General features: G+C 43.6%; 1 protein-coding gene across 1 annotated transcript; it reads right to left on the bottom strand.

Moving 5' to 3' along the window:
* Window positions 1–642: 642 nt before the first annotated feature.
* On the bottom strand, window positions 643–1,104 carry SERLADRAFT_397586 (uncharacterized protein; the record flags this gene model as incomplete). Its single annotated transcript, XM_007321692.1, has 1 exon — window positions 643–1,104. A coding segment is annotated over one exon (185 nt), but the record flags the coding sequence as incomplete, so codon positions are not given.
* Between the last annotated feature and the right edge of the window lie 12,954 nt (window positions 1,105–14,058).

Here is a 14,058-nt window from a genome sequence, read left to right as displayed (position 1 = left end):
CTCATGCATCATTTTCAGCAGCTCGCGCTCTAGCCTTCGTCGTTCCTCATCCTTCGCCGTCGACCGCGGCCCGCGCGAGACGTACTCGAGGTCTTCTTGAAGTCGCTTGATTCTATACTTCAGGTCACTCATTTCTCGATCCAGCGCCTCATCTTCCGCTGTTCGTGAAGCATCAGCTTCTGCAGCTTGATCCAGCATCTTGGCTGTGTTCTCTAGCTGACGCTTCATGTCTGATAGATCAGCCGAGGGACTATCATCGTCATTACGAGAGCGGACGGTGCTGCGATCAAGGTGCCGACTACGAGGTTGATAGAATCCACCCGGAGGCTCCGCATCTGTGTGCTTATACACAGTGGCATCTTGGCGTCCTCCAGCACCAGGAACTGATGTAGAATGTAGCGATCGGTCTCGAAGGCGCGATACTGGCGTGTCAAAACCAGAAGGAGAGCGTGCGCGAGTGTCATTTTTCAATATATCCTTCAAAAAATTCACTGAAGTGTCAAGGTCGCGGGAAGAAGGAGGAACCAATTCAGCGGGAAGCTCGTCTGGGATATCATTACCATTAAGTCCTATTACACGGTCCTCCCGTCAAAAAAGCATGCGAAAATCAGTGATGAAAAGGACATACTGCGATAGATTATGCCCATTGCTACATGGAACTCGGCTAGATTTAGCTTGCCTCTATTGTCAGTATCGGCAAGAGTCCTAGGGTTGATTAAGAGTAACAATATAAGACTGTGCTAAAACATGATGGATCAATGCCACCAACCAGATACGCGCCAGATCGTTCTTGTCCAGGCCACTTTGTCCGAATACTTCTAGAGCCGTCTGACCACTTATGAAACCTGTACCTTGGGCATCCCATGCTCTAAAAATTTGGTCGTAATTTTTCTTTTCTGCTTTGGACAAAGCCCAAGGTATCTTTGGGGCAGATCCAATACCCCTCGACTGATTATGCTGCTGGAACGATTGCTGCAATGAAAGACCTCCGGCCTGCTGTTGGGGGGGAGGTGCAAGCTGTGGAGCACCACCAGCGGTATAAGGTGTTGTCATATTGGCAGGCATAAAAGAACTCGAAAGAAGCTGCAGACGTGGATCAACAAAACCAGTGACCTGAGGAACTAAGGGCGCAGGGGCTCTGCCAGCAAAACCTGTGGGCTGAACGGGGAAACCGGTCTGCTGCGTAGGCTGCTGCTGCTGGAATTGGCCTGGGATTGGTGGAACTGGTGGAGGGGCGCGAGCTTGTTGTCCAAAATTGCCAGCACCAGGAAAACCCGTTGGCTGAGCTTGTAAGAATCCCGGACCAGAAGACCCTGGGAAGCCTGTTTGCTGAGGCTGCTGGAATCCTTGGGGTAACCGACCGCCTGGAAAGCCGGTCGGTTGTGGAGCAATCCCTCCACCACCAAACCCACTTTGAAGACCTACACCGACGCCTCCAAACCCACCTTGTTGCTGAAATTGAGGATGAGGACCCTGCTGGAACTGTGGTTGTTGGGGATTTTGCTGGAACCCTGGTGTTTGACCGGGGAAGCCCGTTTGAAGAGGATATTGGTATCCAGGCTGGCCCCACTGCGACATTGTGAAGAAATTCGCTGGTGTCTCTGAGTTAGTGCGTACTCGAACCTAAGCTGGTGACGATAGCAAAGTAACGACGAGAAGATGATAAAAGGAACCAAAGCTGTATTATGGTAGAGCAGTTGATGGCAAGATACCACCAGGCCACATTTTTGAAGTTCCGACTGCGCATGTCCCTAGGTTAGGGTTTACAAGGGTAGCATACTTTCAAAGCTGGTGAAAGAATATGAGTTCAATAACTTTGAAAAGAACTTAAAGTTATCCATTGCAAAAGAAAATTTCCCTCTTCCAGCACTAATCACCAAGCTAGAACATATAAACTAGATGCCTTGGATACCACTCACTTCCAGAAAAGTGATTAAAGCAACCACAACACTTCTAAAGTAAGTTATGCTGGAAATTTTGGGATTTGGTTATTGTTGGAACTAGAGACAATCAGATCTACAGTTTGTACTGTATTAGTCTATATGATAATGTGAAGACCAAAACATAAGGACATACCCTCAGCTGTGAATAAAACAACTGAGGGGATAAAGTATATCGTAAGGAATCAATTTTTCATATTGCATTCCCACTATGTCGTGGTTGTCCAACCCCCTTCCCCATCACTCCTCTTGCTATCGGACTGGAAGTTACAGCGGGTACTCTTTTACTTTTCTCTTTCTTTTTCTTATTCTCTTTTCATACCTGTTGTCAATGATGAAGACTGCCTGTTAGAAAACCACACACAAAAACAAACTAACAAACAATCCTCCCAGATTCCACGGAACTTGTTTGTGGGCTAGGCCTCCTACAACGGTGGGTGCTCTGGTTGTTCATGGGGTGGTAAGCTTTATGGTCCTTCAAAATGAATCCCAAGTGGTGTGGGTTTGAGGATGAGGGGTAGCTGAATGATAGGGGCTTGGTACTGAACAAGACGGGGGTAATAAATCTAAGTGAAACTCAGCCGCTGCTTGAGAGGCTATATAAACAACTTTATTATTTACCTAAGTGAAACTACAATAGATGTCAATTTAAGGTGGTCTCTAATAAATGTAATGTAACATATCTCAGCCGCTGCCCAAGAGGCTATAGAAACAACTGAGGTATTTCTATACTAAACCCCCTACTACTTATAGTTGGAGGTGCTACTCGCTAAGGTATAATGACTCCTAGGAGAACAATGGCGACTCCATGGAGAACAATGGCCACTTTAGCAGAGACCGGGTTTATCCGGTTTTGTCACTCCCACTCGAGTGCAACCGTAGTCCCATAGCTTTAGAGAATTTCCAGTGTTTTTTGTGAGTGAGGGGTTTAGTGAGAATGTCGGCAACCATATCTCCTGTAGGAACATATCTGATTACTGCCTCTCCCTTTGGTACTAAGTCATCTCAGATGAAATGATATTTCCATTGAATATGTTTTGTGTGAGCACGGAATTGCGGATCTCATGTAAGAATGATAGCTGCTTGATTGTCACAGTGCAATGTTGTAGGTCTATTTTAAGCATGTCCAATTTCTTCAAAAAATGTCCGAAGCCATGCAAGGTGTTGTCCAGCATTGCTCAATCCAATGTACTCTGACTCCGTGGAGGATAAAGCTACCATGCTTTGTCTTTTGCTTGTCCAGGAGCTTGCTCCTCAGATGGTGATAAAAACAAAACCTGATGTTGATTGGGACGTGTCTGTGTTACGATCACACATTTTCGGACCTTTAAATTTCATTCTCCTCTTTAACCTTTTCCATTTTAGATACAACTCTCTCACGCAGTGGAGCTGGTCACACGGGCTGGGCCCCATGACATCGTCAGCCACTGCCTCTATCAACTGTACAGTACACAAGTACAAATAACTCTGTAGTAGTATATATACCCCAATAGATCCAGGAAACTCCTCAGCGAGTCTTCCTGTTGTTTACCCACAACTAACTTGGTCCTCCCACTGAGCTTGCTAGCCTCAGGGACTGCGGTATACAAACCCAGTCACCCTTCATCCTTCACTAAAGAGTTCGGCGTGTGCACCAGAGTATACAAACTTCTGGGTATTGTTACAGTCTGGGTCTCCAAACCAATCCGCATCCAAATATCCATAGAAATCCATTTCCATGGGACATCTGTGCCACCATAATGTAGTTCCATGTCCCTGGTTGCTTTCAGGTATTGGAGAACATGTTTGGCAGCTTCCCAATGATGGCTCCTCGGAGCTGAGCTGTGTCTGCTTAGTATTCCAACAACATGGGAAATGTCTGGGCAGGTTCCGAGCATGGCATACATGAGGGAACCTACAATTGAGAGATATGACACTTGATGCCCTTCAATATGCATCTCGTGTTGCACAATATCTTCCCCTGGAGCATTTGCGAGAAGTTTTGATCTATGGGCCATTGGTGTCCATACTGGTTTGCAGTTCTTCATTCCAGTACGCTCCAAGACTGTGTCAATGTATTGGCATTGCAATAGGGAGATTGTTTTGTTTGAACGATCACGTCGGATTTCTATTCCGAGGATGTATTTTGCTTCTCCAAGGTCCCGCATTTTGAATATGGATTCAAGTTTGGCTTTTGTGACATCCATGAATTTCCGGGATGAAGCTCCTAGGAGGAGGTCATCTATGTAGACAACAACAAAGCATATTTGTTTGTTTCCTGGAATACATAGAGACATGTTTCTGCATCTAGTCTTGCAAAACTAAGCTCCTGGAGCTTGTGATCAAAGGTTTTGTTCCATGTACGACCAGCTTGTTTTAATCCATAGATGGATCTCTTTAACCTCCAGCAGTATCCAGGTTGGATAGGAACACCCCCTGGAGGAAGCATGTACAGTTCTTCTTCAAGTTCTCCATTGAGATAAGCTGTAGATACATCCATTTGATCAAGTTCTAGGTCATACTTTGCTGCCAGGGCTAGAATAACAGATCAACTCTAAGTTTGCAACTGGAGCAAAAACCTCCTGGTAATCAATCCCCTCTCTTTGAGTAAACCCTTGTGCAACAATCCGGAGTTTGTATCTCTCAATGTTTCCGTTTTGATCAAACTTGATCCGGAACACAGGTTTTGATGTGATAGGTTTCACTCCCTTTGAAAGTGGGACAGTGTCATATACTGCATTAGTATCGAGACTTAGGAGTTCCTCCTCCAAGGCAGACTTCCATAATTTGTAACAATACCCAAAGTTTGTATACTCTGGTGCACACACAGAACTCTTAGAAGTGATAGTGAAGTGAAGTTTTTGAGTTGATAGACTCAAGTAGTAGGAACAAGTTGGTTGTTGGTATACAACAGGAAGACTTGCTGAGGAGTTTCCATCTATTGCAGTGGTATATATATTAGTATACATGTGGTACTGTACAGTTAATATAAATATTTGTAATGTTCCATTGTATTCTATATGATGTCATGTCACGTGACCAGTCATGTGATCAATCTAGTGACTTCACCATGTGCCAGCTTATGTAATATCCCCATATGGTAAGTGCCATGTGGCACAAAGTCCGAAAATATGAAAAGTGAAAATAGGCCTGAAAATACTATTGTAACATAATTCTCCATCCGGACGTGATAAGGCTTCCTTTAGTGTCCTTGGAAGGTCTGTATTAGATGGACCAGTACTTGCTATTCCAGCAAAAAATGTCTCCTCTGTGTTGGATGTTTCTTCATGAAGCTCAGGAGTGTTAGATTTTTCCATGGAGTTGTTGTGCTGCTCTTTCCGAGACTGTTCCTCATCTAGAGTCCTTTGATAATCTTGGTTTTTGTCTGCAGGACAAGTTTGGCGACTGCTTCTGCATACTCCTAGGACTTCAGCAGACATAACTGCTCTTTGAGGAATTTGTGCAGGAACTCCAGGGAGTAGATGCATTTGTGTGTGAGTTGCCCCACTCACTCCTGAAGGTGTTGAATGTCTCCTTGGAGGTGTTTGATGCCTTCCAGAAGCTGATCCGATGGACGGGCTGTCTAGCTGTATTCGGACTTTCTCCACATCAGCTGGCTGTATGTTGAGGAGCTGTCCTCCCACTGACTGTGACGCTACTTTGGGTTTCCGTTCCGAAGATGGCCAGTGTTCAGGTCTTGGTTGTAGAGACTGTTGTGGAGGGTGTCTTAGCTGATCAGGTGCTCCCACTGCTCTTGGAATGTCTTCATGCTGATATGGTTCCATTGCTTGTGGAACATCTCCTCGGAGATGCGGTTCCATTTGCAATTCATTGGGATCTCAGATCCGAGGGTCAGGATCATCCTCCTCCATTGTATTTTGGTCCGGATAGTGAGCATTCTCTGGAATGAGTCCCTCCCACTGATCTGTGTTCCAGGGAGCAGTGTCATCCTTTTGTACCTTTCCGGATTCATTGAATATGACATGCCGACTGGAAAACACAGTTTGTTTTTCAGTGTCTAGAAGTTTGTAGGCTTGCTTTCCATGTGTGTAGCCAATCATTATCACTTTGCGCCCCTTGGAGTAGAACTTCCCTTGCCTTTTGTCTTTCGGAATCAAGGCATATGCTTGGCATCCAAAAGGGCGAAATAAAGTTGGATCAACTCTCCTTTTAAACAGTATTTTATATGGGGTCTTTCAATGGAGTCCTGATTCTGGGCTGCATGCTGTGATATATGCAGCTGTTTGCATGGCATCTATCCAGAATGACTTTGGGAGCTTGGAATCATGGAGCATAGTGGTTGCTAATGTAGCTAATGTCTGCTTCATGCGTTCTGCAATGCCATTTTGTTCCGGAGTATCTGCAGCTGTAGTTTTTTGGAGGACACCATCTCCTCGGAGTTGATTTTTGAATGCATTGCCAGTATATTCTCCTCCCCATCACTCTAGAGGAATTCTGTGTATAGTGGAGTGAAGTTTTCTTCTCCCAAATGAGTTCGGAAGAATGTTTGGACATCTTCATTCCATTGCCTGTATCATTCCAATGCTTCACTTTTGTGTTTTAGGAAATATATCCATGGAAATTTGGAGAAATTGTCTACAATGATAATCCAGTATTGGAAACCCTCCCTGGAGGTTGGTTTGATTGGTCCTCCAACATCTCTGTGCACAATTTGTATGGGGTACTTGGCTTGGCTTCCTCCAGTGGACTTGAAAGGTAATTTCTTCATCTTTCCTAAAGCACAAGGTTCACAGAACTCCAGGATTCCGGTGAGGGTGTCTATGTCCTGGAGCTGTCCTTTGTAACTATTTGTTGTAAGCGATCCATTTCAATGTGTCCCATTCTCCTGTGCAATAGATTTACATCCACTGCTGCAAAAGCTGACTCCGGGTTGATTTCGGGTTTTGCTTGGATGTGATAAAGTCCTCGCTTGTGTAAGGCAGTGAGGATGAGTTTCTTGTTTTTCCGAACTTCACAAGCATTGGACCCTGCTGGAAAAAGTGTTGATAACCCCGTTTTAGACAATTTGTGGACGGAGACGAGTGCTAAAGTGAAGTTTGGCACATGTAAGACATTTGACAGTGCAATATTGTAGTCCTTTTTGCCAACAGTTGCTTGTGGGATTACTGTTCCAATTCCAATGGCACTTACAGAGGATTCATCCCCAAAACTGATTGCCCTCGGAGGGTTCAGAACATGGTATGTTCCTGGCTCAAACCAGAAGTGGTGAGGGACCATGTGAGATGTTGCTCCGGAGTCAATGATGATTGTTGTTTTGGTTTTATCAGGTTCCGACACAAGGTAAGCTTGAATGTGTTTAGCAAGGGGCTTGGAAATATGTACATGTTCCAATGCAATATGACTCTGTTCCTCCTCGGAGTCAGATTCAGATGGTTGCTCTGCCGTATTTGCCTTTTCCTTCTCTTTTCCTTTATCCTTGTGTTTCTCCTTTCATTTCTTCTTTTGACCTTTTTCAGCTGACTGAAGTGTTTGACACTCCGAGGTGTTGTGCAATTTGACTTTGTGGAAGTCACACCATTTCTCCTCGGACTTGAGTGCTGATTTGGAACCTCCAGGAGCCTTTCCTGACTGTCATGCAACTTCTGCAGCAATCCAGATCTCAACTGCATCAAAGGTAAGTTTATCTTCTTCAATCATGTTGATTACTGATGACTGAAATAATTGCCATTCAGGAGTGCACAGAAGAGATTGGAGAAGGGCAAAGGCCATGAGTTTGGTATCAACTCCTGGTTTCATTCTGGAGAGGTGTGAATCAATAGTCCAGATTTTTGCAATGTGGTCCTGGATAGGTGATGTTCCATCCCAGGACAATTTGATGAGTTGCTCAAATGAATAGAAGGCAAAGGCAATGTTGGATGTCTGATGGAGTGAAACAAGTTTGTCAAATAACTCCTTGGAGCTGGTGAGGTCTCCAGTCTGTAACAATACCCAGAAGTTTGTATACTCTGGTGCACACGCCGAACTCTAAGTGATGATAAAGGGGTGACTGGGTTTGTATACCGCAGTCCCTGAGGCTAGCAAGCTCAGTGGGAGGACCGAGTTAGTTGTGGGTAAACAACAGGAAGACTTGCTGAGGAGTTTCCTGGATCTATTGGGGTATATATACTACTACAGGTTTGTTTGTACATGTGTACTGTACAGTTGATAGAGGCAGTGGCTGACGATGTCATGGGGCCCAGCCCGTGTGACCAGCTCCACTGCGTGAGAGAGTTGTATCTAAAATAGACAAAAGGTTAAAGAGGAGAATGAAATTTAAAGGTCCGAAAATGTGTGATCGTAACACAGTCCTCATTAGGAGGGCATCGGAGATGTGGTCCTGGACGATTTCATGTGCCTTTTTATCCTTGAGTATCCAGATGTTTTCAGGGTCCTCCGAGGAGGTGGGCTTTCCAGGTGAGGGCTTAGGCTCCTCTCCAGTAACAACTTGGAGAACCTTTTCCCAACATAGCTTGGAGATGATCCGGAGTTTCCATATCTGGAAATTGTTGGGTCCAGTTAGAACTGGTCATGTGAAGGTATTGTGTGCTGTGGTCATGGTTCCAAGGTTGCTGTTTCAAATCAGAATTATTTCCTGTGTAGCTTTTGTGCACCAGGGCTCATAACCTAATAAATCTAAGTGGAACTCAGCCGCTGCCTGAGAGGCTATATAAACAACTTTATTATTTACCTAAGTGAAACTACAATAGATGTCAGTTAAGGTGGTCTCTAATAAATGTAATGTAACATACCTCAGCCACTGCCCAAGAGGCTATAGAAACAACTGAGGTATTCCTATACTAAACCCCCTACTACTTATAGTTGGAGGTGCTACTTGCTAAGGTATAATGACTCCTAGGAGAACAATGGCGACTCCATGGAGTGGTGGCTATGCTCCATGGAGAACAATGGCCGCTTTAGCAGAGACCGGGTTTATCCGGTTTTGTCAGGGGGAACTGATGTGAAGCAAGATAAACACTACCTTGCTAATTGTAGCACAAGGCAGGTTTGAGAATGATAAAGATGATCAGGATCCCAGTGATAGCAGGCTCCTCACACACAAGCTGTAGTGCACAGAAGGACTCTAATTGAAGGGGATGACAGTGACTTTTAACAGTGGAAAGTGGACAGTGGAATGATGATAGTAGTAATAGCAGCAAAAAGTTTTGTGACCACACTGGATCACAAGCAGCAATTGACAATAGATTTGAGCTTGGAAATTCAATGAGAGATCCTATATACTTGATAGGATGAGACAAGATTTGATTGGGATAAGATCTATTGAGATAATGTACTAGGTAAAGTACAGGGGTTTATATAGTGAAAAGAAAGTAAACCTATGCACAGTATGTCTGTGCAAGAGAATGAGAAAGAATGCAAAGGAATGTAATGACAAATCCTGTGAAAGTAGTACAGGATAAGATCATTAGAATAAGGAATAAAAAAGATAGGAACAAAGAATGAAACATCTAAAGTGTTACAGGTTGTACAGCCAAAAGATAGTCCAATAGCAAAAAGACAGCAAGAGAAAAAAATTGTAAAGTCATAGCAATATACAGCAAAAGAGAGCAAGGCAAAAATAACGTCATTATCGACACAGCTCCCTTGTCATCAGTCAGACATTCTACAAAAATATGTGTCCATAAGAATGATTCAAAATAAAAAATAATTGCACTGCAAATGAATGTCCTGATGAGAGAAAGGAACCGGAGCCACCAGTCCACCACCTAGTCCAAATCTGACAGTTCCATGGCCTTGCCAAGGGTCTGGTTATAGTGGACCACCTGATCAAACAAGGGAGGGAGAGGAGTAGTTCCAATCTGGAACAGATGAGTCCCAGGCAGTGTATGGTAACTGTAGCTGTAGCAAAGACAATGGATGAAAGATATTTGTACCCAAGCAAATGGGACAGCAAGGAACATTGGCGATGTAAGTGGGTGGACTTTCTCTAGCTCAAAAGCTACCCAGCCACATTCTAGCCAGGCAAGACAAGTGACCATTGATTTGATGGTAGAAGATGGAAGATTGATGTTGTGGAGGTGAACCAACTGCCCAATTTGGATTGGCCACTGGGGCTTGGCTGATATGAGCAGTGGCATGTGGTAATCAACAGATCAGCGATGGAAGCAGATAGAAAGCGGTGACATCAGGTAGGGAGGAGGTGCGAGGAGGATGAGGAGTAGGAGTGTGGAGGTGACAAAAAAGTGAATGATGATGGGAATTTAGAAGTGACCGGCAGGTGAGAGTAGAAACAACAGAAAAGGGCCCATGGTGGGGCCAAGTAAGGGAAAAGGAAGTAAGGGAGAGACGACAAAAGTGAGGGCGCAATGTGTAGCCAAGTGGCGACATGAAAAATTGCTGAAGTGCCAAAGTGCGGAAAGTACTGAATGAAAGGCAAGGGTAGGCACGACTTGATTGCCTAATAGAGACGAGTACTGATCAGCCACAAGTACAAAAAAGGTAGCATTTATTACTATTCCATGTGACACTGTGCCGGTGTGGCACAAAGGTGAGTCTTTTGAATTTTACTTCGTTACTGACACCTGTCCATGCTACCAGTCAACTTTGGTCCATGACACCATGTTTTGTCATACTTACAACACAGGAGACTCTCCTCTCATTCACGCAAAGACATCCCCATGGTGTAGCTCCAATCATAAGCGGTGCACGGAGATACTTTGGAGAGAGATTAATCAGCAATACTAGTTGTGACTTAGTACTGTCAGGCAACCAACAGGGAAGCTATATAACACAAACAAATGCCTGGCCAAGTCCCTTTGAAGGCGGTGGATCAGGGTATTGTCAAATGAAGAGTATCAATGTAGGCGCGAATCCAAACTAATATTGAACTAAGGAATAATACATTGAGTATATACCCCTTATATAGTGAACCGCGAGGGTCAGACCAAGAAAGGGAAAGAGTAAGAAAGTGGTCTGACCAAATAACTAACCAATAAGAAAAGAGAGGAAAAGTGGTCCGATCTATCATAATTACTAATGGTGTGAGAGAGAGTCTTGGTAAGTGATGTATGATTTGGCTGTGTCAGTAAGCCCATGACTAGGCGCTGAGTCACATCTTAGACCGCTGATTAATATTCCTCCGAAGTATTCCCTGACATAGTGTAGAATCATTGCTATGTCATTCGGATATCTTCTCGAGGATCTATGACAGCTCTCCTTTGTTGTAAGTACAATAGAATAGGAGTATGAAGGGAAAAGAAGAAGAAGAAAGATAAAAGTAATAGAATACCGGCTGAGATCTCTAGTCCGAGGGCGAGAGGAGTGACGGGGAAGGAGTCGGATAACCATGGGAATGCAATGAGAAAAATTGATTCCTTACAGTGAGACTGTTGAATTATCTCTTCTATAAGGACATTACTTGGCAATGGACCAACACAGAGCAAAAAGCTTTTGACAAGCTCAAAAATGTGTTTACAACAACCCCAATACCAGCCTTCCCAGAGCGAAATAAAGAATTTTGGTTAGAAACCAATGAATGTTTCAGACTTTGCTACAGGGGCAGTCTTATCTATCAAATGCCAAGATGATCTCTGGAGGCCTTGTGCTTATTTGTCACATAGTTTGTCACCTACAGAGCACAAGATGCTGGCTATCATTAGAGCTCTGGAGCACTGCCGGCACTATTTAGAAGGTGCTAAGTACCAGTTTGAGATTTGGACTGATCATAAAAATCTGGAGTATTTTATGACAGCCAAAGACCTAAATCAAAGACAAGCCTGCTATGCGGTATATATGTCTAGATTCAATTATAAATTAATTCATAAGCCAGGAACTTCTATGGAAAATGTAGATGCTTTATCTAGAAGAAAAAATCATGCCCATGGCATTAAAGATGACAACAAAGGTGTAATCCTGATAGATCAATCCAGGTTAGCCAATGTTTGAATTGGTCATGATGATGATCTTCTAGAAGTCTTCAAGAAAGGCATCTCATCAGAAGAGAAGAGGCGCCTTGATGGCATTAAAACATATTTATGGGAGGACAGGCTCTTCCATTATAAGGACAGGATCTATGTACCTGAGTTTGCAAGGATCAAGGATATAAATAGACATCATAACACACTGGTAGCTGGGCACCCTTGGTGGCAATGAACCATGGAGTTGATCTCCAGAAACTACATGTGGCCTGGCATGGTCAAAGACATACAGGAATACATAAAGTGTTGTCTTTGCTGCGCTATGGCAAAGAACTCTCATCAATCGCTGGCCGGTAAACTTATACCTAACCCAATTCCAACGTGACCCTGGCAGGATATATTGGTTGATTTCATGACAGATCTACCTGAGTCTAATGGGTATGCTTCAGTAATGGTGGTTGTGGTTTGCTTCTCCAAGGAAGTTGTGTTCATACCCACAAATAAAACTATCACAGCTATTGGTACAGCAGACTTATTTATAAACTTTGTATGGTCTACCCATGGGTTACCCAAGACGGTGATCTCTAATAGGGGAGCTCAATTTGCTAGCAAATTTACAAAAGAACTTTGTTGGATGCTGGGCATCAAACCTAAATTCTCAACAGCATTCCATCTGCAGACAGATGGACAAACGGAGAGACTCAACCAGGAGTTGAAACAGTATCTTTGGATATTTATTAATGACAGACAAATGCATTGGGCCAAGTGGCTAAAAATAGCTCAGTTCTCATACAATATCAAACAGTTGTTGGCTACAGGAAAGACACCATTTGAGGTTACAAGGTCCTACCTACCAAGCATGGGGTAGAACCTGGCAAAAGCAAAACTTAGGCTGCTAAAACTATGGCCAAAGATATGAAGTCTGTTCTAGAAGAAAAACGCAAAGCATTATTTAAATCTGAGCAGATGGTTGAAAGGGCAGAGTGTAGATGGTCAAAGGCCCTTGCATATAAAGTTGGGGACTTGGTTTGGTTAGACACCAAACATCTCAAGTTAAAAGATTAGCAATCTAGGAAATTGACCAAAAAATGGATTGGCCCTTATCAGATTAAGGAAGTTAAGCCCAATGCAGTGGAGCTGGAACTCCCAAAATGTATGAAAGTGGTTCCCACAGTTAACATCAGCTGTGTGAAACCTTATAAAAGAACATTGCTAGGTCAATGAGTAGACAGGCCGGGACCTGTAGAAGTGACACAGGAAGGTCACAAGGAGTTTGAAGTTGAGAAGGTGGTGGATGCATGCTTGAAGCGTGAAAAATTAGAATTCCTAGTCCACTGGAAAGGCTATGGAGATGAGGACAGAACTTGGGAACCAGAAGCCCATTTGGATCATTCTCGAGACACTGCTCGCAATTTTTATAAATTAAAACACTTAGCCCCTAGGAAGCTTCGAGGAATGGACTCAAATCTTTTTTCTTCTTTATTTCAAATAATGCCCAAAAATCTAACTACAACCTCTGGAACTTGGTCTTGCCTGGAAGTTGAGCCATAGGAGGGGGGCAGACTCCAAATCCTGTTAGCAGTGGGTGTCCAAGCTATCCTAGTGTCGTAGTCACATATTTTTGTATTACATAATCAAAATTTTCTGAGCTTAATCCGAAACTTTAACACTTGGTTGAACACCCACCGCCGAATGGCAAAACTTGCTGTGGCACACATTTGACTCTGTTTGTATCAACGGCTCAGCTGCCAAAAATCACCCCGGAGCAGGACCATTTTGGACATGTGCATCACCATAACACCACCAAAAACAAATAGGACTAAACCCGTGTACTTTACTCACCTTCTTTGGGTTTCTTGATGTCAGCTCTAAAGTATGTGGTTCCTTCACTTGATGAAATGCAGGCAGCAGTACAGCAATTTTTTAGCTATGCACCCTGCAGCTGGCAGCTCAGATCTGCTCAAGCCCAACTCCAACAACAAGATGTTTTTACACTGTCAGCAACAGGTTCGGGAAAGACTCTCTGTTTCTGGATACCACTGCTTTTCAATGACAATGGTATCATAATCCTCATTACACCGCTCAATATTCTTGGGGACAAGAATAGCGAAGAGTTAAAAGTAGCTAAGATACCAAACATCAATCTCACAGCTAATACAGCTACTGACAAAGCCTTTAAGGTTGGATCCTTTGTGATAAGGGCATCTGAGTTGTTAATTACTAATAAACACTACAGGATATTGAAGCGGGCAAATACCAAGCTA

Source organism: Serpula lacrymans (assembly GCF_000218685.1).
Source record: "Serpula lacrymans var. lacrymans S7.9 unplaced genomic scaffold SERLAscaffold_11, whole genome shotgun sequence".
NCBI lineage: Eukaryota > Fungi > Basidiomycota > Agaricomycetes > Boletales > Serpulaceae > Serpula > Serpula lacrymans.
Note: the sequence above shows the minus strand (reverse complement) of the source record. Positions and strands in the feature narration are given on the sequence as shown.